Below are 25,730 nucleotides of genomic sequence, written 5' to 3'. Positions count from 1 at the left end.
TTCTATTCTATTCTATTCTTTGAAAAAAGACACTCATCATTCTTGCTGTCTTTCAGAACGGACTGACTCCTCTGCACCTTGTGGCTCAGGAGGGTCACGTGGGAATCGCTGACACGTTGGTTAAACACGGGGCCTCCGTTTACACCGCTTCACGGGTAAGTCACACCCCCTCCCACTGTTGCACATGGTCATCAGATATGTATAATTAGATGTGATAGGTTAAAAGATAGCATTGACCTCCACTTTGCTGATGTGTACAGTGTCATGTTCTATAATGCTTTGGCCTCAGGACAGTGAAACTTGAGCTGCAGGATTTTAGTGTCACACATACAGTATGGTGTCATGGTCCTTAAGCATTTCTGTTATTAACAAACTTCCAGAAATGAAACGTCACAGAGTTTAACTTTACAAAACTCTTCTTAGTCAAAAGCCAAATGGTCTGAAGTCCAGCTGAAGTGGCGAGTTGTTTAATTTCTTTATTGTACCTATAAATGTATTTTTGTTATTTCATATTTTAAATAAATACATTAATATCCCATTTCTTGTTTAAAGGGGACATTTTAGCTTTTCCTTATTTTCTGTCATATATATATATATATTACTACAGTGCTGGACATTCATGTAAAACGTGTCTGAAGTTTTATATGCTGAGGTAAACACATGTACAAGCATGAGCTCAACCCTCCTCTGGACAATCGGCCTCCGATTTTCTCTTCTACTTTTGTAGAAAGTTCATCATAGATTTATTTTCCTCTGCTCCAGACACAGCATGTGTACCTGCATACAAAGTAAAACCACGGTGAATGTATTACATGTTCTCACAAAAGGGTCTACTTGAGTAGTATTATAGTCATTCAGTAATACTCCGGCATAAAAATAACCACTGATGTCACACAATAAAAAGATCCTGCTGTAGTCTTTTTTTTTTTTGTTGTCAGATGTACAGATGTAGGTTTTTGTCCACACACGTATTCTGGACCGAAATCCGAGGTTTACACGTTGCTTTTAATTCCACCACAACAAGATGATGAGATGGTGCTCACAAGCAAATGTTTCCAATCATTAGAAAGTGGTATTAAAAAGCCCAGATCTAATGTTCCCTGTTTTCAAGCATAGTGGCTGCATAACAAACTGCAAGAGATAAATATGGATTATTTATTTTTTGCGCTGACAGTCATGCAAAGCCACTATAATGGAGTCCCAGGAAAAATAACCAGCTGGAAATAAGCATAATAAGTCCTCTTTCATGTTAGCTGCCTTTTCAGTTGTGCAGTCTCCTCTCTCTAAGAATTCACACTAAGATTCATGCTGGCCATTAGGAGGCATCAGTAAAGCTACTGAACAACAGCCAGCTGTGTCTCTCTCCTTGTCTCAGATGGGCTACACACCCCTTCATGTGGCCTGTCACTATGGCAACATCAAGATGGTGAAGTTCCTTCTGCAGCAGCAGGCTCAAGTCAACAGCAAGACGAGGGTAATGTTCTTTGTCACTACTATTATTTTCATCATCTTTTTTGTCCCGCGACCCTTAGCAGGAATAAGCGGTTACAGAAGATGAATGAATGAATGAATCTTTTTTGTTTCTTCCTTTGTCTGACTATTATTCCTCCTTTTTTTTTTTTTTTTTTTTCTTCAGATGGGCTACACCCCTCTGCACCAGGCTGCTCAGCAGGGCCACACCGACATAGTCACCCTGCTGTTGAAACATGGAGCCCAGCCAAATGAGATTACTTCGGTGAGGCGCTTTTAGGAATATCTTGTTATAACCTTCCTTAAAGTGGTCGTCTCCAACTCCTTGGGACTGGTGGTAACAGCAAAGTCTGTTTTATACTACAGGTCACAAAATACTGACTGCAGATAAACAGACTGTTCTCGTTTTAAAACAAAACCAAGCGTTCATTTGCCTTTTCCCATCGTTCCATCAGCTGCGATCTGATGTTCTGCTGCACGTGGCATGAGTCTTTGCAGGGCGCAGTGAAAGATTACCTCACAGAGAAGTTGGAGGGGTACAGCTTGTCGCTTGCAGCTCTTCATCTAACAGCTCACTGTAGCTGCTCCTTCTTTGTCCCATTGACTTAGACTGTTTCGCAGTCAGAAAAATGACAAAAATGGCCGTTGTCTTATATTGTAGATGCATTTTTAATAAACAATAACCTACACTAACCCTTAACACTTTGCATTGGCTGTGACTACTTAATAATAGAAGTTAATTAAGAAAGTGACCACAGACTCCTAGTTTGTTGTAATAAAAATATATCATCAGTGGGTCATAGGATAGATAGTGACTTAACAGAGATTTATTTTAAACATCAGACATATTGATTCCTCTGAGAAAACATATCCGCTTCCTGCAGATGGTGTGATAACAAATAAGAAAAGGCTGTTTTAAGTCATTTCTCCGCGTGATTTCTGACCTCTCCTGTCTTGGTGTGTATAATAAGAAATAATTTAGTATAAGCCAATAAAACGTGCAGAATTCCTTGCATTCCATACCCTATGTATAACAGTTACACAGGCAGGCTTTAACTTAATTGATTATCTCACAGGATTGTCACTACTGTAAACTACTGCATCACATTTTGGAACAATTTGTGTTTGGTTTACCATCTGGATTCAGTAGATGTAGATTCACTCATCTTCGGTGGTTGTTAGCACTGGGACGTGTTCAGGGAAATGGTAACACAATAAAGTACTACAAACTTTGTGTATTTTCATTTCAGTTTGCCCGCTGTCACTATATACCCACAAAACCCCTCCATTCATTTGTAGTTTAGACTTAATGTTTCACACCTCCAAAATAAAATTCTATCAGGCAAAATCTTATACTCTTTATTGCATTAGAGGATGTTTTCTGCAGAAAGAATGAAAAGCTTTGTAATGTTAATGTTTATCATCTGTCTGTCTGTATAGAATGGGACATCTCCCTTGGGCATTGCTAAGCGGCTGGGTTACATCTCTGTCATTGATGTGCTGAAGCTGGTTACCGAGGAGTCTGTCTCCGCGGTGAGCAACACATCATGCATGGTTCTCATGGTTACACCAATGCGTAAAGAAGTAGCCTTGACACCCCGTGACTCAGATGTTCAATTAAATTACCGTCTTGTCTTGCACGCAAATGAATCTCGCTCATTGTCTGTTGTCTTTCCATCTCCTTTCTCTCTCTCTCTCTTCTCGGGGTCCTACAGATCACTACAGAGAAACATCGGATGAGTTTTCCAGAGACGGTAGATGAGATTTTGGACGTTTCAGAGGATGAAGGTAGGCCATGTGTTTTGAACGCACAGACTGCACAGCTTTGATTATTTATTTTCAGCTCTGAATCGCTATTTTGGTAAAGAAGACTGTATGGGAAGTACACTGACATATCGAAGTACCAGCATGAATCTAAATACATATATTGGACTGTCTATAACACCCTTTTCTATTTGCTTTGTAGGGGTTGCCCAGCTAACGTTAGGTAGGATTGTGTCTGTATCTCTGCCTTGTCCGGTCCGGTGGCTCATGAACTTGTGCCTTCATTGCAGTTGCACTTACTCATTTTCTCTGTTTGTCACTAATTGTCTTTCTAATCAGTTCTACTCTCAACTCCAGCCCTGTTTGCTGTTCTCTGTCCTCTCTGTATTATCTGTATTATCTTTCTTTCTTGTTCAGAGATTTATTTAAAAAAGAAAAAAAGTGTCAGTTTTTCATCAGCATGTAGTCACAACATCTTCCTTGTTCCCAGCGTTCAGTGCGCATCTGTTCGTGAGCTTAGTATTGACAGAACTACGGTATTGCTGCCTTTAAAAGACAAACGTCTCCCTTTTAATTCAGCGCTGCAGTTACTCCTGCCTTTTACAGCCTAATTGATCCGTAAGCTGATTAAACACATGCTGTTCCACAGCAGTGACACTCTCCCGCAAACAACACACACAGCTGCTGTTTATGCAGTTGTTTTTCCGGTATGGAGAATCCCAGAATTAAAATCGCTAAAACATTTTCAACAAATCCTGGAAGCATTTTCACACTCAGCCTTCATTTTGCGGTGTATTTTGTCCTTGTTTAATTTTTTCGTCCTTCTTTAACATCTTTTTGTTTTCCTGAGCAGCTTGTACTAACGTCTGTGAACGTCATGTCCAGTGGTTTATAGTTGTACTATTGTTGTTCTGATTATTATTTCAGTATCATACCTATTTAATAATTGAGCTGTTTTCTCCTACACAGAAACCATCACCACATGTGATTTCATCTTTAATGGGCATGCTCACTAAAAAAAGCTGTCACCAGGTGCCTTGCAGTTTGCCGTCCATGCAGTGTCCTGAACTGTGTTAATATTCACTGTCTTACCGATCCTCTTCTTTCACTCCTTTGGTTTCCATCGGCTCTGGTTGTTGTTGGTTTGACTGCATTGCTTGGACTAAAATGTTTCAAATCGCTTTGTGGCCATTTTTTTCTGTGGTTTCGTAAAAAGGTGAAGGGATGGGAAGGATGGTGGTGTGACGGTTACTGCTTTCGCCCTATGGATTCAATTATTTGACCTCAGTCAGAAAATAGATTTACTCTGAATATACAGAGGAAAAATGAATTCTATTGGCAGATATTTTTCCTTAATTTAGGAAACTTACGAGTGTAAGAACTTGGCCCGTATTCCGCTGGTCTCATCCTTTTCTCTCTTAACTCCTTACGTGCTCTTTGTAACCTGTTACCTCCCAGTTTTTGTCATGTCCTCTTGGCTCCTTCTGCACCATTCTTACCTTTTTATTTCGCCCACAGGGGACGAGTTGCTCGGTATGGATGGAGCGCGTTATTTGAAGCTGGACGACTTCAAGGACCAGGACGATGACTTTCTTTCCCCAAAGAAGACCCTCAGAGAGTTTGAGGGTGGCATGGGCACCACGTAAGTCAGCGTGTAGTGGCTCGTGAGGTGGTAAATCGAAAACTGATTTTGTTTCACTTTCGAGAATACATGACGTAATGTAGTTGTAAAATGCTGAGCCAGTGCCTTAATTCCTGACACAGATCATTCGTCTTAAATTATGGCAAGCAGCAGAATATGACGCCAAGAATTTCTTGCAGAGTAATATTCACCCACTGTCTCATTTTACCTAATTCTCACTTCCTCTCCTGCAGGCCATATTCTCCTGCTATTCCCAGGATCCCCTGTGTGTCACCAGAGACAGTTCTGTTGGATCAGGTAACGTTTAACATTTACAGTGTGGGTTCCATTTTGTATCATTTGCTACTTCGTCATATTCATTTTACTTTGGAGTTTTTCTTTTAGTGCCTTTTCTCTCACTCCTTTTTTGGTGCTGCATTTTTAGCCATCCTTTCCTCTCTCTCATTTTCTACTCCCACTTTTTTAATCTTCTCAGTCATGGTTTTCTTGCTGCCTCTCCGCTTTTCACCACCTGTCATTTTTCTCCCTCTCTGACCGCAGCATACCCCCATCCCTTTGCCAAAAGAGTACGACGAGGATTCTCTAATCCCAAGCAGCCCGGCTACGGAGACTTCAGACAACGTCAGCCCTGTAGCCAGCCCCATACACACGGGGTGAGCTAATGAAACATTTCAAGTTACTCCTTTTTTTTTTTTTTTATTTACTTATATTAATTGCGGTATGCATCCACACCTCTTTTCAGGCTTGCGATGAAGAAGGGGTTTTGGCTGTAAAATTACCAGTATTGCAAATGTATGGTACAGCATGCACAAAAGGAAAAGGAGTTGAAAGTCATAGAGGTTGTTTTTTCTTATATATAACAATGGTCTTCAGTGTATGATTAGTAATTATTTGGGATGTAAAACACAGATTTGCAAGGGAAGGTCTGTTCACAAACAGTTGAAACATTTGGTTGAACTGCAGAACCATCCTTCATCATTTATGTCCTCTGTATGTCATTGACACGATGATATCCTCATGAATGATCATCAGTGGCCAAGAGTGAACAGTAGATAATCCACATACCATCCCTCTCAAGACATAATCACAATTATAGGGATGTTTCTTTTATTTACTAACCCATACTGTAACTTGGATGACGCATAAAATATCAAGATATTCAAAAAGAGGAACCAAAGTCAACCTCTGCTGTGTGGAAGTACTTTACTGAAGTCAGTCAGACAGAAATTTGTAAATTATACAACGTGGATGATTGGCAAGGTGGTAGTACAGTGCGTGCACAATTATTAGTCACAAGTGCTGAGCATCTCTTATAACATGAAGTCTGAATGTATTTAAGTAACCAGATGACTCATTAAATATCTGTGTGATGCTCAGCTTCCTGGTGAGTTTCATGGTGGATGCTCGAGGAGGCTCCATGCGAGGCAGCAGACACCACGGGCTACGGGTGATCATCCCACCACGAACGTGCGCCGCACCGACGCGCATTACCTGCCGCCTCGTCAAGCCCCAGAAACTGACCACACCTCCTCCACTGGTGGAGGGGGAGGGCCTTGCCAGCCGGATAATTTCCCTGGGGCCGTCCAGCATGCAGTTCCTTGGGTGAGTCAAACCTGCACTGGGTTTATTTCCTGTGTTTTTGGCCGCTATTAACTGTGCATGTATGATCCCTTCTTGATCATACTAACATGATTTCTTTTTGGTATTTTAAGGGTTGTATTGTGGGTTTGACAGCTTTTAAATATCTTAAAAGTTCCTGGTTTGTATTGAGTTTCTCTAATGCTTGCAGCACTTGAAAATTCATTACAAGCGTATTATTAGTGTGCCATCTATTGGCCATTGATATGTGCACACATTTGAGGGAGTTGCTGTCAATTATGGTGCAAAACAATACTAACAATATTAAGTAATAACAATAAGTGCCATTTTTTTTATTATTATTATTATTATTATTATAAGACTGGCCTGATTAAGGGGTCTGCTGAATTCAGTACAATTCTGTGAACAGACCAGATCTTTATGCTGGTTGTTGTTTCTTCCACAGACCCGTTATCGTGGAGATCCCTCATTTTGCCTCTCTGGGCCGAGGAGACAGAGAGCTTGTGGTCCTCCGCAGCGAAAACGGCTCCGTCTGGAAGGAGCATCGCAATCGCTATGGCGACGAAGTGCTGGAAACTATTTTGAATGGCATGGACGAAGGTCAGTGCGATGGTAACTGATGCCATTGTCCGTGAGACCTTGCATCGCCGCAGATAAGTCAGTGTTAATCTTGATGTATGGCCCTGGAGCTACAGAACAGGAACACAGGGAGGGGGTACTTTCATAATGGGAACGCTGTCTCAGCAGCACGGCACAAATGCCTGCTACTCTCATATCCACTTACAACTGATTGACTTATACTGTATGCATTATCTTTTTGTCCCCTTCTGAGTATCGTTTCTCTATTTCTATCCTTCCTTCATCGTAGACTTGGAGAGTCAAGAGGAGCTGGAGAAGAAGAGAATCCGTCGAATCATCTCCACCGACTTCCCCCTCTACTTTGCTGTAGTCTCCCGCATTCAGCAGGAGAGCGATCTCATTGGTCCAGAGGGCGGTCGACTCACCACTAAGCTGGTCCCCCATGTTGAGGCCATTTTCCCCGAGACTGCTGTCACCAAGAGAGTGAGACTGGGACTGCAGGTATGAGGATGAGTCAAAGTTATAGTAGAAATCAGTAGATTACAGATAATAAGTAGAATGGATGAACAGAATAGATAGGAAAAAGCAGAAAACCATTTTAATAGACGCTGTGCAGGTCCTCATCTTTCATAATTGCTTGGAGGTTTGTTATCTTGTTAGTACAACAAACACAATCTGAGTGCTTTGCAGAAATCACTGAGAGCAGATGTTTGAATTATAAAACATCTGCGATTCAGTGGTCTGTGCCAACATGTTTACCTCGGTTTGTGTTTCTGCTGCTTTCAGTCTTAGAGATTTGACAGACTTCATTTCCTGAAGCTGATGTTCTGTCAGTTTGACCAATGAGCCCCAATATGTAGGAGTCGTGCTATCAGTCATGGAGACGTTACTCGATGTTGACCGACTGATTCATTCTTATTGAGAATCTTCACGTTTGAAGGAAGGTTATGACTTGTCATTTGAGTTATTGCATCTAGGAGAGCAGAAAATCCATATTTGAGTCAGTATATTGTTCTATTTTATTTTAGAGGAACGTAACAGGTTCTGAATGTTTTTCTCACTGACTGCAAATCATGTGCATGTTACATTTTTGAAATATGTTTTCCTGCCTTGCATTTTCAGTTTTTTATTTTTCATTATAAGATGAATTTGCGTTGGTGTATTCGTCATCAACAAATCAGCTTCGCTGAGACTGAACCGAAACCAAAGGTAGCACTGAATACATTAGTGGCTATATTTACATGCACAATATTTCTTCAATCTGATTAAAATAATTAAGATTACAGATTCAAACCTTTCACATGCAAAAAGTAGTTCTGCCCACTGTGGAGGAACAATCCTGTCAAAAATATAACATATGAAGAAGAATTTGTTTCCCGTTCATCTGTCCAAACTATAGACTGTATATTAAAGAAGTATAACGGAACAGCTCCTCTAAAATGAAGCCAAAGCAAGTAGAGCTCCCCCTGTTGGCAGGTTGCAGAATAGGTCATAAGCTCCACCTCCTCCATGTTAGTGGATGGCCCTTGAGCTGAACTAAAACACTAAAATACACGTCAAATAAAACATTTTCAAAGCTGGTTACTGTCATTTTAGGTAGTTAATATAATACTGATGCATACTCAAGGGTCCTTTTTTCTGATAAGTTTCACTTTAGTTAGTTATTTGTTGCTATAAAAACAGGATGTGATGTTATGATGATTGACAGTTGCCATGTCGCCCAGTCCGCAAAAGCAGTCTCTTAGGAAAAAATAAATAAATGAATAAATCAGTACAGTGTATAATCCAACACTTCTTTATAACTGGTGGAGGTAAAGCAGAGCGTATTATTAATTAAAAGAAAACGCATTGACTAAATATGGTTGTATTTTCAAGGCCTTTAAAATACTACATGATATCTCTGAATTTTAAATTATTATACATTACCCTGGTTACTTGAACACAGCTATACAGCTACTGCATATTGCGCTGATCCTAAATTAGCATTCGCAACACATGGTGTCTGCAATGTCAAAAAGGGGCTTTTGGCAAATGTATGGGTGTTACTCATCCAGACCTCCACAGACACACATATGGGAACTTGGTTACACTCATGCTGACCATCAGTTTTCACTCACCGCCTCCGTTTGGTTTTGTTTTCCATGACAGAAAGATTGTGACGGATTATGGGTTCTTCTTTCCCGTTGCCTTGGTCACTTCACTGGACATTGTTTACATTGTCTGTCACGGCACTGATGTGATGTGAGGATCTGCATGAGTTTTGCTTTGCCTTATGCTGGTCTGTTTATGTTCTCCTTTTATCCAGCCATTCGTCACTCCTCAGTTCCCTGATTTAAGTTGTGAGCCACACTGGCCGAGGTGATGCACTGATCTGAGTTGGGTCAGGTGTGAAATATGAGTTTGTTGCATGTGTGAGTATGGCTGTGTGTTTGCTGTTTCAGTCTTTTTGTATGTGCTCTTTTATAATTCCCTACCTATGCACTATCCTTTCTTATTATTAGGCTGTTATGCTATTTGTGCTTGAGTTTATCTTTCATATATTTTATGTTCTCAGCATTTTTCAACTTCATGTTCTTAAAAATGTCTCGTCTCAATAAGCTGTTCCCTCACCACTTTAACCCCAGGCGCAGCCAATCCCAGATGAGCTGCTGACTAGGCAGCTTGGTAACCAGGCAACCTTCAGCCCTGTGGTTACCATCGAGCCACGCAGACGCAAATTCCACCGTCCAATCGGGTTGCGCATTCCTTTACCACCGTCCTGGAGGGAGAGTCCTCGTGATGCTGGCGAGGGAGATACTACCAGCTTGCGTCTCCTCTGCAGTGTCATTGGTAGGTTTCACTTTTTAAAATAATGTGTTGACTGTGGTTAAATTAGTCTTGTCCCTTATTGGGACATGAATGACGGTGTGGTCATCGTGTCTCAGGTGGTACAGCACCAGCTCAGTGGGAGGACATCACTGGAACCACCAAGCTGATGTACGCCAACAACTGTGCCAATTTTACCACCAATGTCTCTGCAAGGTGAGCCCCCGCAGTGACCAAGACTTGCCTTCCTTCAGGAGTGCACGCATCTGAATACTAATCAAGCTTTGCTCTTCTTTACATTATTCAGATTCTGGCTGGCAGACTGCCCTCGGACAGCAGAGGCTGTGACCTTTGCCAACCTGCTGTATCGTGAGCTAATGGCCGTTCCATACATGGCCAAGTTTGTTATTTTTGCCAAGATGAATGAAGCACGCGAGGGGCGCTTGCGTTGTTACTGCATGACAGATGACAAGATGGACAAAACTCTGGAGCTGCATGAAAACTTCACAGAAGTGGCCCGCAGTCGAGATATAGAGGTCAGCACCGGGGCAAATGGAAACAGTTGGCATGGTCACCAGAACAAAGTCGTTATGAAGACCAATAGAACATGTGATTTAAGTCATTTGTTCTCGAGAGTGATTTATATAAGCAGACTTTGATTTTAGCTACATGGAAATTATATTTTGCGAAAGCCAAGTATGGCCATGCGTGGAGCATTTTTTCACATAACAAGATAATCTATCATGAGAAAAAAGCTATTTTCAAGATTGCATGGACATGGACAAGTAAAAGAATTTGTGTCTGAGTCATGTGATCACACCTGATTTCAGCCTTTAATGGCCCCTGCATTAATATCCAACCTGGAAAAACCTGGCATTGAAATGTGTCTCCACATGCGTCCCCAGCCAGCACTTGAGATCTGATCGCACTTTTGTGCTCTGTATAAATAAACACAAACATCATTTGGGGTGCAGTAAAATACTGTAACAGCTGCTGTCAATAATGAATTGCTACCACTGTATCAGGACCAAAAACAACTGTGTGTCGTGTGTGTGACTTGGAGAAATTATATATATTGTAGAACAAGCTGTTATGTGTCCTCACTCAACTGAAATCACGTGTGTTTTTATTTATTGATCTTTATTTTAGAGACTTATGCAAAGATCACATTATAACTTGAATCCTGAAAACTTCTATACACACGTAATTTCGCCGCTATGCTCTATGAAGCAGCGACAGAAACATTTCCAGTTCAAAGGGGGCAATTTAAGCCCAATCATGCTTTTTTCCTAAACCAGAAAGACTAGCTTTTCTGAGGCTTAAAGACACAAACCTCTATCTCCTTTGTTTAATCTTTTCAAACACCACAACCGCCTTCTCTCAAGGACTTTATCGCTTTGTATAGTACTCTACCCAAAAGAGGATAGAACTTTTTGTTTACTTGTGATAAGAAAATAATCACCTGAAAACAAACTTTTCTGCACAACTTCAGATAATGAGAAAAAATAAACTTATCTCCGTATTACAAAATATTTGTCATGTTGAGGCTACGGCATTAAAAAATGATTGCAACCATTGTCGTTGCTGGCTTCTACAATGATTAAACAGAATAACACATGTTGCTAGTACCGGTGCATAAAAAGAACCAATTCATTTTTCCTCTTATTATGATGTAAAGAGTTTTATGTTTAACTTTCGTGACATTTTCCGCAGCTAATGGAGGGAATGCCGCTGCACCTGGAGTGTTCTGGGAACCTGGTGCCCATCCGGAAGGCCACTCAGCAGCCTCGCAGCTTCAGCTTTCAGGCCTTCAGAGATAACCGACTGCCCGTCTCTGTCAAGGTCTGTCTTCATCCGACCGTCCACGTGCCTGCTCCTTTTCTGTCACTGCTGTGTGTTCACATAATATATATTTCTGTTCAGTTGTTGGGCTCAGTGTGTCAAGGATCCTCTCGCCAGTTCGTCAGTCTGATCACCCAAACAAACCGTTCATGTGGTGGTTTTTTCTGTGTCTGTTTGCTCTTCACTGGCATATCAGTCAGGCAGTTGTTGTCACTGTCGGCATGTTGAGATAACAGTACAGTGCTCTGCTCTCATTCTGTCTGCTTTACGGCAACACTACATCAAAAGAGAATGGAGCAATAATAACACAGTGTCATCGTATTCATACAGTGTGAAGAAAATGTGTCCGTCAGTCAATCCATTCCAGTCATTATCATTTCAGACAAGAGTTGTCAGAATTTTAGATTGTTCCTTTCAAATTTAATTTAAGATAATAATAACATCCAGGCTCATTTGTAATGGTGCATTGTTTATCCCTTGATTATCATTGTAAAATTAGTCCTTTTTTCCGATGATAATGGTCAATTCATCAGTCATTTTTTTCCTTTGTGCGTTTTATTTTAGTCGTTCTCTTGCACATATGACTAGTGTATCTGTTTTCATACTGTGTCGATGTATGTGCAAGCCTTTCTTGTCTGTCCTGTGACCATATATATGTATTATTCACTTGTTCGCTTCTGTTTTCCTAAGTTTCTGTCAGTGACCCTGTGTGTCTGTCAGTGTGACATACAGTACTGTTCAGTATCATCTAGATGAATACTTGTAGCCAAGCAACAAACAACTTACCTATGTAGCTGTCGACTCTGTCGGGTAATTGTTTGCATGTCGTGTGACTCCCTCACTTTCTTTGCCTGCCTTCCTATCTTGCGGCCTTGCCTGTCTGTACGTGTCTGTCTCACTGTCTCTCTTTCTCTCTCTCACGGTCACTGACTCTCTGTAACTGTCTGGTCTGACAGATGTCCAGGTAAAATGTGCAGGTAAATCTCTCCCTCTCGCCTGCCTGTGGACTGCTTCCATCCCTGTTTCCCCCTGCTTCTCGTCCCATGTTGCCACACGCTCGAGATATAGTTGAGGGATCTAATACCTGCTCTGATCTGTTTTTGCTTCCTCCTCCTGCTCATCTCTCTCTGTCTCTCTCTCTCTCTGTTCCATCTTCTTCTTTTCTCATTTGACCCTTCTCTTGCACTCTCATCTTTCTTTCACATCCTTCATTTCTTTGCTCTATTTCTCTTTGCTTACTTCCATATTCATTGTCCTCTATCTGGTTTCTATCTCCTCTTTCGCCATATTCTTGCTCTCTTTTTCTTTTTCTGTCTTGTTCTGTCCATCTTCCTCAATAATAGGTCAGGGATAGTAACAAGGATGCCACTGGGTTTTTGTCCTTTCTACGGAAGTGCACTAAGTACGAGGACACGCAGCACGTACTGTGTAACCTTAACATAACCATGCCACCTTGTGTCAAGGTAAGAATTTAACTGCAAACACAACCTCACCTGCACACGTATACAGTCTTTTTGTGCTTGAATATCCGTAGACATCCACGTCTGATGAGGTCTGGCTGTGTCAGCCTTTCTAAAATCGTTTCTTCCACAGTTGTTCTACAAGATATACTGTTGCTTTGTCAAATATTTGAAATAATAATAGTTTTAGTAGACGAATGCCAGTCAAACATTTATCAGTGTCAGACATTGCACAAATCTCTGTTGTGTCCCATCCCTTAATTGCGGGGGAGGCACGATCAGTTTTTGATTGTTAGACTCTTACGATGAATTTGGACATTTAGGATTCTGACAGACTGCTTTGAAGGTATGGAGACTCTTCAACTTTAACTTGTATTCTTTATTTGGATTATTGGTGCAATAAGTCATTCAGTTGGCATGTGACTAAAGAATAATATTTTACACACTCCTATTGATGTCTGTTTTCATTGTACCCGCTGAAAGCACTACATAGTGCTAATGTTACATTAACCAAACAGTGTCTGTTAAAAGTTTAAAAAGTGAACACATTAGGCAATTATTTTGAAGTAATTCTAATGAAAACTTTTTCTTTAGGCTGTTGGAAGTGAGGAGCGCAGGCGGACTTTAACCCCCCTCGCCCTGAGAGAGCGCTACAGTGCGCTGAACGAGCCTGGCGTTGGTAAGTCCTCCACTGACCTTCAGCCCTCTCCTGATATACACACAGTGGAGATGGGCACTGAAGGTTGCACTGCCCCTTTACCCACAACCCTGCTTCTTACTCTGCCCTCTCTATCTTATCTCTTGTGTGCAAGCATGGCACAAAGACTGAGCCTTGGATGCAATGCACTGCTCTACAGTGTGCCCCAGAGTTATCTGCAGTGCAGTTAAATTATATTGAATGTGCAGTCCCCTAACACGGCCCAAAATGGCTCCATGGCACATGGCAAATGCCTTTTCTGTCCTGAGTGTCCTGGTAGCTATGACAATTGAATGACGACTGTGATTGGTTTTGCATGGCGCTGGTGTCTCCACTGCGAATTCCAACGGCATGGCAGCAGATGCTGTTAGCATTAGCACCGTAGCTTAGCACTGAGAATGGGCAGGAGCTCACAGTGGAGCTAGACAGAGGAGTCCTTATACTGGCCTGTGGTAAATGAACAGAGTCAAGATGACATTTATGGTTGATTTAAATATTTTTGATGGTGGGTGGGGGCGTGGGGGAAAGGCCTTTTCTGTCTACACAGCGCTGCTACATTGCACCTCAGTCCCTCTGTAATGGTTACTGAATGCTACTATGATTAATGGGACTAGCACCTGAATGATCCCCCAAATTCTAACCTCCCCTGTCCATATGGTGTCCTAACCCTGAGGTTTACGTGGATAAAACAATGTGGGTGTTGCATATTTCCTCCAACAGAGCAATGCTTTTGTTGAGGTAAGTGTTGCTAACGACATTAATGGCAACTCATGTCAGTGTCAAATCTTTTAGGTCTTAGATGATGAATTGAAACCGAAAGAAGGAAAATTAAACAAAGGTCTGCAGTGTTTAGATACCTATCAATAATATTTGGATAGTCCAAAGTTGATATGATGAACAGTTGTTTCGCACATTATTATTCTTAACAATTATAGTCACCTTTGTATCTGTTGGACTATCCAAATACGTTGAGACATAACTATATTTAAAACGCTCTCATATTTAGTCTTAGTGACACTGGCTTTTCATGCTGTGTTGCATGTTTCTGAACCCCCTTTTTGTCTCTTTAGCTACAGTGAATGCCATGGAGAGGACTGAGATCAAAATCAACATCATATCTGAACAGCTGGGTTTGAGCTGGGCAGGTTAGTCACCTCAGATATGTACGCCAAACTGAACTAAAAACATTAGGAGCACTCCTGCTGTTGGCCCTGATTCATAACGAGCAGTCCTACAAGTGAAAAATGGGAGCTGCCAAGGATCGGCCCTCTTCCCCAAATAATTACTGACCAGTTCATAGGTTGTTCCTCCTCAGACCACTGACAGTAGATACTCACCAGTGCTGACCCATAGCAACACATAGCACCTTTCCCTTATGAAAGGTCTTTACACTTTTCCATTTCTCCCACATCCAACATGTTGTCTACAATAAATTGTTTTCATAGCTACATACTGTCATACTGACCTGTCATCACGAAGTAATCAATGCTGCTCAACTCGTATATGAGTGATCCTGATATTTACCTATCTGCTGTATTTGTCTAACTATTCACATACTTTCCTGTTCTTCTATCAGAGCTGGCAAGAGAGCTTCAGTTTGGTGTGGACGACATCAATAGGATCCGTGTGGAGAATCCAAACTCCCTGCTAGACCAGAGTTCTGCCCTTCTCAATTTGTGGGCCAGCAGAGAGGGCAAAAGGGCCAAGAGTAAGTACGACATATGAGTAAAATATATTAGTAGAGCTGCGTGTCTCGTACAATTCATGCACTTCTGACCTGAGCTACTTAAATTGATCTGTCTGCGACTGGTGTCCATTAATTTACTTTGTTACTGTAGAAAAAAAGGCCATTAATACTCCAGCTTTTGAATCATCGCATTTTTACATTTTCTGGAGTAGAATTCAATGTGGACAGTTCTGTCGTTAACTTATTTTGCTGTTAGTTGTTTGGAGGGGGAGTAACTTTAGGGACAGAAAAACAGTAGCGTACAGAAAATTATAAAGCTGGCTGAAACCTTTGTGTCTCAAAAAAGGTTTGTGATGCTTAAAGAAGACTAAGGACTGGATGGCTAACGTCATAGTGTGTGGACAGTGTTTGTATAATTGCCCTCATTGCCAGAAGGGGGAGACAAAAGCTCAGCCCTTTATGTTTAAGTTTGTCTAAGTGGTACAACACTCTCTAGCTATCCATCTTATCTGACTTTCTCTGTATCCTTCTCTTATTTTTGTCCTTGTGCCCGGCCCCTCCATTGGTCTGTTTCTCTTTCATCCTCTCAGTGGAGAGCCTCTACACTGCTCTGAGGAACATTGATCGTGCAGACATTGTAACCTCTCTGGAGGGTCAGGCTCCGCAGCCAGTGCCGGGTTCTTCAGAGGAGGGTGCCTGTCGACTCAGCGACCGCGACTCCACCTTCCTGTCGCCCAGTGTTATTAATGGTAAGACACACAGCAGCATCAAGCATGACACACGAGGCATGCAAGATTCAGATCAGTCGAAATCTATGTTCAGGAAGACATATAAACCTACCTTAAACGAGTGGAACAAACTGTTGCTAGATTATTTGATTTTTTTTTTTTCTATTTTCTATTACATTTAAATCTAACATTTAAAACTAACAGTTTGATTGTAATAGTTTTGAAAGTGACCAGAAGATTATGCAATGAATACACATGTTATTTGATCATTAATGGTCAGAAATGGAAAGTTTTAAGAGAAATTTCTTGTGTAAAAACAGTCTGGAAGCAACGTTAATCAGAGACTTAATAACTTCAGTCACCAGTATTTGGCACTTGTCACCCTTTGCAGATAGATAATTTAATAGGAGATGCAAACATATGGTACAAAGGGATTAGGTGTTAAAGGAAGTATTACAATTTGTCCCTCATATGTATTAGTCACTACAGCTAAGATAGTCATCGCTGCTCCAAATCTGAGCCGAAATTCTTCAGCACAGCGAGGTGAGCTGTTGTTCTCAATTACTTTCCACCTCTGAAAACCCCCCCTGCTTCCTCTGAGTCTGGGTAACAGCCGTCTTACCTTGTCTCTATTGCCCCACAAGAGATCACGGACACAAGGCAACCGCGCCTAGTGCACAAGCCACGCGTTATTAGACCCCCGTTTTTCAGAAGGGGTAAGTTGGGAGGGAACTTGGGCTGCATGGTGGTTTGCTGCTCATGACGTGATGATGATGATGGTAATGAGGATGAGTCTCAAATGATGTTTTTGAGGTTTGAGGAATGGTGTCATTCTTCCACCATGAACCCAGCCTTGGGCAGCATGCAACAACACCGCCTCTGTGCATTCCTCACTGGGGCACTGGTCATTTTTTTAAGTTACAGTTTTTCACACCTCATATTTAAGCCCTGAACATGATGGTTCCTATTCTTCTTAAGTAATATGAGAGATGAGGAGAACTCCTTTCAGTCTTGACAGGATTTTAAGGATAAACTGTAAGGCCAGCATATTGGGTAATCGCTAATTATTATTTTTCTCTTTTTATGATGGATGTTTGGGATTGTTTAGATTATTAATTGGGTGATTGTGTTGCTGTGTGTGTACACATACATACACGTGTGTGTGCATTCATGCCTGTGTGTGTTTGTCTGGGATGGATACATTAGTTAAAAGTGTTATAAAGATAACAGTGTGGTTTGGGCCTTCACACCTTGTTTCTATCCCTCTTCCTTTCTCTTTTCTTCCCGAGAACAAGACAAAATTTCACCTGTCCAGTTGTGCATGATTGACCGCAGACATTGTGGCGTAACTGCAATGTTGTAGCTGTCTGGAAATTTAGTCTTTTCCTCGGGGCCTACTTTCTGTCTTTTACTCTGAACCTGTAACATGTCATATCTGCTGCCCAGCCGCCCTGCTCCTCCTCCTCCTCCTCCGCCTCCTCCTCCTCCTCCCTTTTCCTGCTCTTCTTCCTCACAGCTCTTCCTGTCCGACCTCTGACCTCATATGACCTCATGTTGACCTCTGGGCCTCCTCTTCTCTTGTCATCTTATTTTCCCGCGCTCCTCCCTCGTTCAGTCGAGTGGGGACCCTCTCCTCCTCTTTTAATCCAGCTCTGTGTGTGTACTACAGTTTGTGCATGTGCATGCTGCATGCTTTGCTGGGACAGTATCTGTTTGTTTGTGTGCGTGTTTCAGACCTGGGCTTCAGTGATTAGTGGCAGACAGTCAAGGAAATCCATTTTTCTTAGCTCAGCTTGCAGGAACTGTGTCTGTAACTTTTTTGTGTCACTATCACACATGAAATGTTTAAAATATCTTGCAAGATAAAGTGATGCACGGATTGGCTCCGATGCCATCTGAATCGGTCTCTTCAACCACAAGAACAAATACAATATTTTACACCTACACCCAATTCTGTATTACTATTGTGGGGTGAGATTGTTTCCCTGCTCGGTTGGTTCGTTTGGTCTGGTGTAAACAGATCGGTTGACCTGAGACCGATTAGAGAGGTCGATCTTAGCCCACTTGCAGTCGCTTCTTGAAAGAAATAATTTGTAGTGACAACACACATTACCGACGGACCGATACACCTAAGTTATTCAATGCCTCCAGATCGCACCTATTACTTCGGAGGTGTGTGGCAGCAGCAGTGCGCCTTCTTGGCATATATTTTGAAACACTGTTTTCTATGCATAGCCTAGATGCTCGATGAAACTGACGGAGCATCTGGTACATGCGCCCACGTAGCTCCACCACTGCTGATGCTCCATTTTCAGTTCACTTGAATTCAATTTTCCTGCAAAGTTAGTCTCGATTGCTTCGTGAACACGTACAAAAAACAAAAGTTCACCTTATTTGGTCAAACTGAAACAGGCGGACATATTTAATTCCTTTTTAAAGAGTCGCTTGGCTAATATCTAGCACTTAATGCTTTAGGCTATTATTTCAGCCACCCAGACTGTTAATTTTTAATGACCCAGCCCATCCACTGCATCACTATTGCAAGATAAATTTAGCCTCAGCGTAATACTTAAAAGTAAATAAGTATTTTAAATTAAATTCTTGCCCAGGTCTACCCAAGATGATTTTTGTCTGTACAGTGACGTGTGTGTTTGTGAGTGAGTGAGGAGTTTCTTGACGGGAAATAAAGTTTGCTGTGTGCTGTTTCTGGATATGACATCTCTATGTGCATGGCATGCTTTCAATGTATGAAGTTTTCTTCACGGTGTAAAATGTTTTCTCTGTGTTTTCAATGGGTGTATTTCAGTCTTGTTTTAATGCTATATTAACAAACAGTTATTTTTTATTTTTTTTCCTGTAAAATAAATGGTGTGTTTTTTTAATGCTGCGCTGTTAACACATGATCAGCTGCGTAACACATAATGTTCAATGTACAACGTTGCTGTGACACGATGTCTTTCATACGTGGGCAAAATAATTTATAGTGAAATGTTTTCAACATTTGATAGATGCCAGTTTTATGTAGTTTGTACCATTTTTCCTTTTGTGTTCAAGAAAAAATATTTTCTTGTGATAATTTAAAAGTAAAATCTATTGTTTTTGCCCATGTCTGATGACGGACTCACCGTTAACATTGTTGTTGAACATTATCTGCCAGCAGGGATATCGCTGTGAGGTGTGTGTTTGTGTATTGTTTTGGGTGTGTGTGATATTTTCTGTACGTTTGAGTAACACCTGTGAGTCAAAAGTGTTTCTGTTTAAATCGTTTTCTATGTGAGTGCAGTGCGTTTATGTGTGTGTGTGTTTGTGTGTGTGTGCAGTGGTGAAGTGAATAGTGTGCTGTGCAGTGCGTTGTCTCCTCTGTGGACTTTATTTGTGCTTCACTACGTGTTGTGCCTCTGACACTGTGCGTGCGTGTTTTGTGTTTAAACGGCAGGAGTGAAGGGAAAGGCTAAGCCACATTCATCGAACTCATTCTAACGCTCATTCTAACTCATTTCTCCCCGACCACCTCATTCTGACGCCACCTCTGACCGTCCTGGCCCCGTATACCATCCCAGAAACACACACACATGCTTGGTTCATTAGTGCATAAACTCTGAGAGACACTTACTTACACAGTAAAGAGCTATTTCACCCACTAATGCTTTTACTGACGAGAGTTGTTGAGGATTTTTATCTATATAAGGAACAGTCTCCCCCTGGCTAATCACTCAAGCATTTATACTCTAAGAACAGAGAATGCATTTAGTTCATTTAAGGTGGACCATGCTGATTCTTTTCAGTCATTTTCAGACCGTACAGCAGCTGCACCTTAACACTAGACGACTTACTAGAGATTTAACCTTTAAGAAACTTGATGCTGCATTAACTTTGAAATACCTGTGTTTTGTTTCCACAGCTGAACATCAGAGCATCATTAAATACAGGGACAAAGCATTTTTGTGATTACATGTTTAGGCTGAGTCATCGATTCCTGCAAACAAATCTTCTTCGCCTTTCTTTTCTGTGCCAAGTCAGGCTGGTGGAGGTATATAGCTGTGACTAGGATAGGAAAGTATGACTATACACTATCCTTTTGGTTGTCCTATAAGAGGACAGCCTTCGTAGATTCCACTTTTCATAATCCATAAACGTGAGATTACTCATGTGTTTGATAGTGAGGACTCCGTTATAAATGTAGACGTCCTAACATTGAATTTGGGTGAAATACTTCTTTACTGTTTGATTCAGCCTTATTTCATTCATCTGAGCTCTTGCAATTTATGAAACATTTTACCCATAAATCCAAACTTGTCACATCATTTCAGGTCTAAAGATCAAAATATGGATTAGAAGCTTCACAGACATTTCCATAAAATAAATAATGATGATTAATGAATATTTCTTCCATACTGATTTACCACCATGATAATAATTTGTATAAAAATGTTAATTCTATAAAATAATAGCTGAAATAGCTCATTTTTAAATGTGTCATTAGTACTTAATAAAGTATTGATATGTTAATAGTAGATAAATAAACACCAGCTATGAAAAAATACAGATCAAGAAAGAAAGTATCATAAATCCCAATGAGGTCCAGAGAACAAATAAAGGTTTTATCATAAATCTGAATGATAATATTAGTGTATGACTTCTAATTTTTTCACATAAGAAACATGAGAATATAATGTGTGTTTGTGTATTTGACTGTGTATGTTTGTGTGTTCCTGTGTTTTTTAATAGTAACTGTAGCTAAATAGAACAAGTATTTCTTTTGAAATATCCCAATAATGTGTACAAAGTTTATAGATTGCTTATTATATTCAAGCGTCGCTCTAGATTTGCTGATAGAAGTGGACGTTAAGCCATAGATATATGCGTAGAACTGGAGATCCAGAGAGCGTTTGCAAGATATAAATGCATATACAGTACAGAGCATCTAATAAATAAGCCTCACAACCGTCACAACTGATTTTACATTAATGGGTTAGGTTTGGATGAAGACTAATGTGCAGATGAAAGTACCTGTGTCATAGTATGCCACATATGCTAAAATACATAAAATAGCCCAAACATTCAGACAACACACCTGACCACAGCCTGTATGTAGGCATAGATCAGATCAGACACTAGAGCAGGATACTTGAACAAACACACAAACAATCTAATTATTAATGTAACTTATACAAAATAATAAGATTTTCCCTAAATACAACGATCAGGCATAACATTAAATGGTGTGAATAACATGAATAACATTGACCATCTCGTGATAATACAATGTTCTGCTTAGACATGTAGCGCCCACCTAGACCAGACCAGGCACCCCCACCCCATAGCAATGACAGTCCTTAATGGTAGCAGCCATCCCCAGCAGGATGCAGCCTGACACAGGTACACACACAAAAACGGTTTAAGAACAACTCAAAAAACATGAAAACAGCACAAGGTGTTGACCTGGCCTCTATATTCACTAGATCCCAAACTGATCAAATATCTGTGGGATGTACTGTAACAAGCCTGATCCATAGAGGCCCATCCCCTCAATCCAAAGGACCCAAAGCCCCCACTAATAAGATTCTGTTTCCAGACACCACAGGACCCCCTCAGAAGGCCCATGTCTATTCTCTGATGAGTCACAACTGTTTTGGAGGCACAAGGGAGACCTACACAATGTTAGGAAGGTGGTCATAATGTTAAGCCTGACCGGTGTACATGTATCTATATGTGTGTCAAACACTTACGCTGAACAGTGCTCATATGGGAAGTTTATAATACACATAAAAACAACACTTAACATATGACAGTAGGTCCTTTTTTTATTCTGATAAATAGTACCTCGTAAGATCGTGCCGATACCGTAACATAATATGAGAGCAAGGTTGTATTTATTTCCAAACTAATCCTCAACAACTAAGTTGTACTGAATCTCATTAAGAAACTTTCCAGCATAATACATAATAGTACAAGCTGCAACTAAGTGACTGAACTACCAGAAGAAGAAGAGAGGTTGACAAAAGTTTTTGAATGTTATAGCTGTGTTTGATGTGTGTGTACATTTTTGTTTGTGTATGCGTGTGTGGGTGTGTGTGTAGTGACTTTTATTTGGATGCTTGGGGTTCAAACTTAAAAGTGCATGACTCTGATGCTGTGCGGGAGAACGCAAGAGCAACAGCAACTTGCATTTTCCTCTGTGGTATCTGCAAGACGCTGCCGACTCCCAGGCAGGGACGTCCAACTGGGGTTGGAACGATAAGAGGCATTTTGTTAAAGCTTCGGTGTTTGTATCACAGCTGCAGTGATATCTCTGATAAAGATCATCTCTCTGAAATAGTTTGTCCCAACCTTCACCTTGAGTGGACAATAGATGTAAAAAAAAAAAGAAAAAAAAACTATTATCTGAACGTATCTGTTAGTGTGATGATCACTCATTTTTGAAGGGTTCTTAAAGAGCTCCAGATCTGATCATGACACTGAAAGCTCACTGGAATAGATGTTACAAAGTGAGTCAAAGAGAGTTTAACTCCTAGTCTATATATGCTGTTGTGAAAAATAGTTATCGTGCCAACCCCATAATATATAACTCTACACTCGCCTTTGTTTTCTCTTACCAAGAAACAACTCACTGCACTTTGTTCACATGGTAACAAGCTAGAGACCTGCATCATTCACTTGACAAACAACGGATGATACACTGAACCCCCTTTCTCCCTCACCTCACACATAGTGCTGTGTCCCAATGACCTAAACTCCTCCTTTGCATCAATTATTGTCTTTATTATTAGACTGAAAGAAATCAAATGGAGGACATCTTAATTCCAAATTAGATCTCCAAACTCTTGGTGAATAAAGATGGACTTTAGTCTCTCCAGGTGTATTGGGACAGGGCTGAGCCCCACTGTTTCCCTTGTAGGGTGGAGAAACAGTCGACCCATCACCTCCACATCCTCCTCCCGGCAGTGCCTGCTTGGTGTTAGTCTTTCTCTTGTCTCCCCACTGTCTTCCCTCCAGGTTATGGGCTGGTGCAGGAGGAGCTTCTATCCCCGGCCTCCATGCAGTACAGCTTGCCCTCTCCGCTGGGCGCGGAGCCCTACTGGCAGGAAGTCTCCAGCCTCGAGTGCGCCCCCATTGCCACCACAGAGGAAGACACTTTAATGGAGATGTCAGATGTTCAGGTGTGGCCAGCCGGGGTCAGCCCCTCGCTGGTCACAGTGGAGGACTCGTCGCTAGAGGGCAGCAGTCGGGCTGACGACTCGGAGGGCGCCACGCTCTCCTTGCCCTGCAGCTTGGGTCGCCCAAGCAGCGGAGCCAGTGGGGCCAGCGGGTCCATCATGGAGCTGGAAGAAGAGGAGGAGGAGGAGGAGGAGGAAGGGGAGGTTGAGGAGGAGGAGGCGCCACAGGAGCCAGCGAGTGCGCTGGCAGAAAGAGACAGGGTGAGAGCCAGTGGCGCCGTTCCCAAGGTCAATCTGAACGGCCAGCTGGGAGGTCAGAGGTTGGACGCGAGGAGAGGGGAGGCCATGGCGGTGGGAGGAGGAATAAAAGGAGGAGGTGGAGGTTTAGGGCTGGGCTCAGTGGAAGGGATTTCTGTTGTTGCAGGCCAGCAGGTGTACGCTCAGCGCTGTGAGATATCGGGATTGAGTCGAGCCACAGAGCACAATGGAGATAACCGGTATGCCACCTATAAGTGCAGTCAAACTCACAAAACTGTCTTCTTTACCACTAACTGTGCTGAGAATATCACTTAGTTTATTTTCCTTCTCTCTCCTTTTGCTTCAGGGTGGTGGGAGGTGGAGCGTTTCAGCCCTATTTGCCCGACAAGGACTCCCTGCAGAGCTGGGTGGGCTCAGTGTCACCGGGACGTGACGGCGGCGTGCCAGGCTTGCATGTGGCCCAGGAGGCTCTGCTGACTCCGGTGTGTGACACGGGTTACTCTCAGGTGCTGCGTGGGCGCTTCCTGCAGGGCACGCAGCCCTTTGACAAGGGGCTGGGCTTCTCTCACCAGGAGGCAGGCCAGAGGGCTTGGCAACAGGAGCAGAGGCGGGGCCAGGTCAGGTTGCCACTCCGACCACCCGCCGCTTCCTGCGCCTGGAGGGGGGGGGAACATCTTTCTCCGTCCCTTTGTCTTTACCTTTTTTTCAATTCTCAAATTGAAAGACAGTCATTGCTTTTGATTTCTTTGATCGCGATCATCGACGGTTTTAATCTCTCAACTCAACAATCATCAAGAGAGATGATTGATCATGTAGATCTCAGAACCAGACCGAGTGATGTGTTGTGTGGCGCAACACATCAGTGGAAAATCTGCAGACAGTTTTTGCTTTTGTTCCTGATGATTGCAAACAACTTGTTGAGAATGATAAACTCACATTTACCACATGTGTCTCTTTACAGAGACAAGAGAAGGAGGATTATGCTGCTGAGATGCCGTTTGTTGAGGAACGCGGAACTACACTCGCTAGAAAGGTGCGTCAGTTGTGTTTGCATCATTTCCACTGAGTCATAGTCACCCCCAGTCAATGATAACCCAAGCACACAACTTTGTACTTTGAATTAGTCACCTAGTCTGGCATAAAGGGTGGGAAATTAACAGCAGCCACCAGCCGAGTGTTGGTCATTTGTCCACATCAGCAGATAGTAAGAATTTAATTAGACAAATAGGGCATCTATTCTGTTAAAACCTGCAATATCTTGAAAATTGAGACGTATCTCATCATCATTGGCAAGACACTGTAATCTGGTTTAGACAGGTGGTAAACGGGGCTCAGTAGCTGGCCGGTGGACAGACAAGTTAGTTTCCTGCTCTGGTTCCGTGTAGAGGCTTCAGCGGTTTAACCGGTCCGAGTGTTGTTTCCTTCCCTCCTCCCTCCTTCCTTGCTCCAGGTAGGGGTGGATGTGAGAAAGGGCGCTCAGTCAGTACAGCGCACCAGTCTGCGGAGAATTAAACACTGAAATACACTTACTACCCAGTCCTCCAGGTATGGGACACACAGCAAGCACTTGTGCATCCCAGTGCTTGGAAAATTCCTGTATGGCAACCTGCTAGACTCTGTTAGAGCCTAATAGTCTTCTAGTTCATTGATGTTCAAGATTAAAACCCTAGATTTTGTCATTCTCTACACCTTTTCTAGAAGGCCAAAGGAATTAAGCCTGTGTTGTGCGCATTAATGCCACCCGGCTCTGTTTTCTAGGACCGGAAAGCCACTGCCAAAACATCGTTCACGAAACCACGACCGGACCGGAGAGGAAAATGAGCGAGGAGGAGGAGGAAGAGGAGGAGGAGGACAAGTGCGAACTATAAAATGACAAACAGAATCATCCTCAACCTGTGACCATGGAGCACCACAAAACAAAAGAAGAGGAAGGGGAGGAAAAAAAAAAGAAACTTGTAGTTTTATAACATTTGTAAAGAAAAATATCAACCAGAGTAAGGCATGAATCTTTTTTATAAAAAAAAAACGACACCATAAATGTT

At 41.9% G+C, this 25,730-nt stretch overlaps 1 protein-coding gene across 1 annotated transcript in view; it reads left to right on the top strand.

Moving 5' to 3' along the window:
- Positions 1-25,475, top strand: part of ank1b (ankyrin 1, erythrocytic b) — a gene marked incomplete at its 5' end in the record, with an annotated part of 70,270 nt that extends 44,795 nt beyond the window's left edge. Inside the window, 26 exons of the mRNA XM_084571637.1 lie at positions 57-155; positions 1,376-1,474; positions 1,637-1,735; positions 2,911-3,003; positions 3,186-3,258; positions 3,437-3,457; positions 4,753-4,876; positions 5,110-5,173; positions 5,417-5,529; positions 6,254-6,478; positions 6,921-7,075; positions 7,344-7,555; positions 9,679-9,883; positions 9,979-10,075; positions 10,167-10,395; positions 11,573-11,701; positions 13,045-13,164; positions 13,756-13,840; positions 14,929-15,003; positions 15,435-15,566; positions 16,136-16,294; positions 16,918-16,989; positions 23,270-23,927; positions 24,035-24,305; positions 24,650-24,721; positions 25,139-25,475. Of these exons, the coding sequence (XP_084427763.1) occupies positions 57-155; positions 1,376-1,474; positions 1,637-1,735; positions 2,911-3,003; positions 3,186-3,258; positions 3,437-3,457; positions 4,753-4,876; positions 5,110-5,173; positions 5,417-5,529; positions 6,254-6,478; positions 6,921-7,075; positions 7,344-7,555; positions 9,679-9,883; positions 9,979-10,075; positions 10,167-10,395; positions 11,573-11,701; positions 13,045-13,164; positions 13,756-13,840; positions 14,929-15,003; positions 15,435-15,566; positions 16,136-16,294; positions 16,918-16,989; positions 23,270-23,927; positions 24,035-24,305; positions 24,650-24,721; positions 25,139-25,207 (3,750 nt within the window). The 3' untranslated portion in view covers positions 25,208-25,475. The remainder of the gene's footprint in view (positions 1-56; positions 156-1,375; positions 1,475-1,636; positions 1,736-2,910; positions 3,004-3,185; positions 3,259-3,436; positions 3,458-4,752; positions 4,877-5,109; positions 5,174-5,416; positions 5,530-6,253; positions 6,479-6,920; positions 7,076-7,343; positions 7,556-9,678; positions 9,884-9,978; positions 10,076-10,166; positions 10,396-11,572; positions 11,702-13,044; positions 13,165-13,755; positions 13,841-14,928; positions 15,004-15,434; positions 15,567-16,135; positions 16,295-16,917; positions 16,990-23,269; positions 23,928-24,034; positions 24,306-24,649; positions 24,722-25,138) is intronic.
- Between the last annotated feature and the right edge of the window lie 255 nt (positions 25,476-25,730).

The sequence above is a fragment of the Chelon labrosus genome, assembly GCF_963514085.1.
Source record: "Chelon labrosus genome assembly, chromosome: 22".
In the NCBI taxonomy this organism is placed as follows: domain Eukaryota; kingdom Metazoa; phylum Chordata; class Actinopteri; order Mugiliformes; family Mugilidae; genus Chelon; species Chelon labrosus.
The sequence above is the reverse complement of the archived record's forward strand: the minus strand, read 5'-3'. Positions and strand labels throughout refer to the sequence as shown.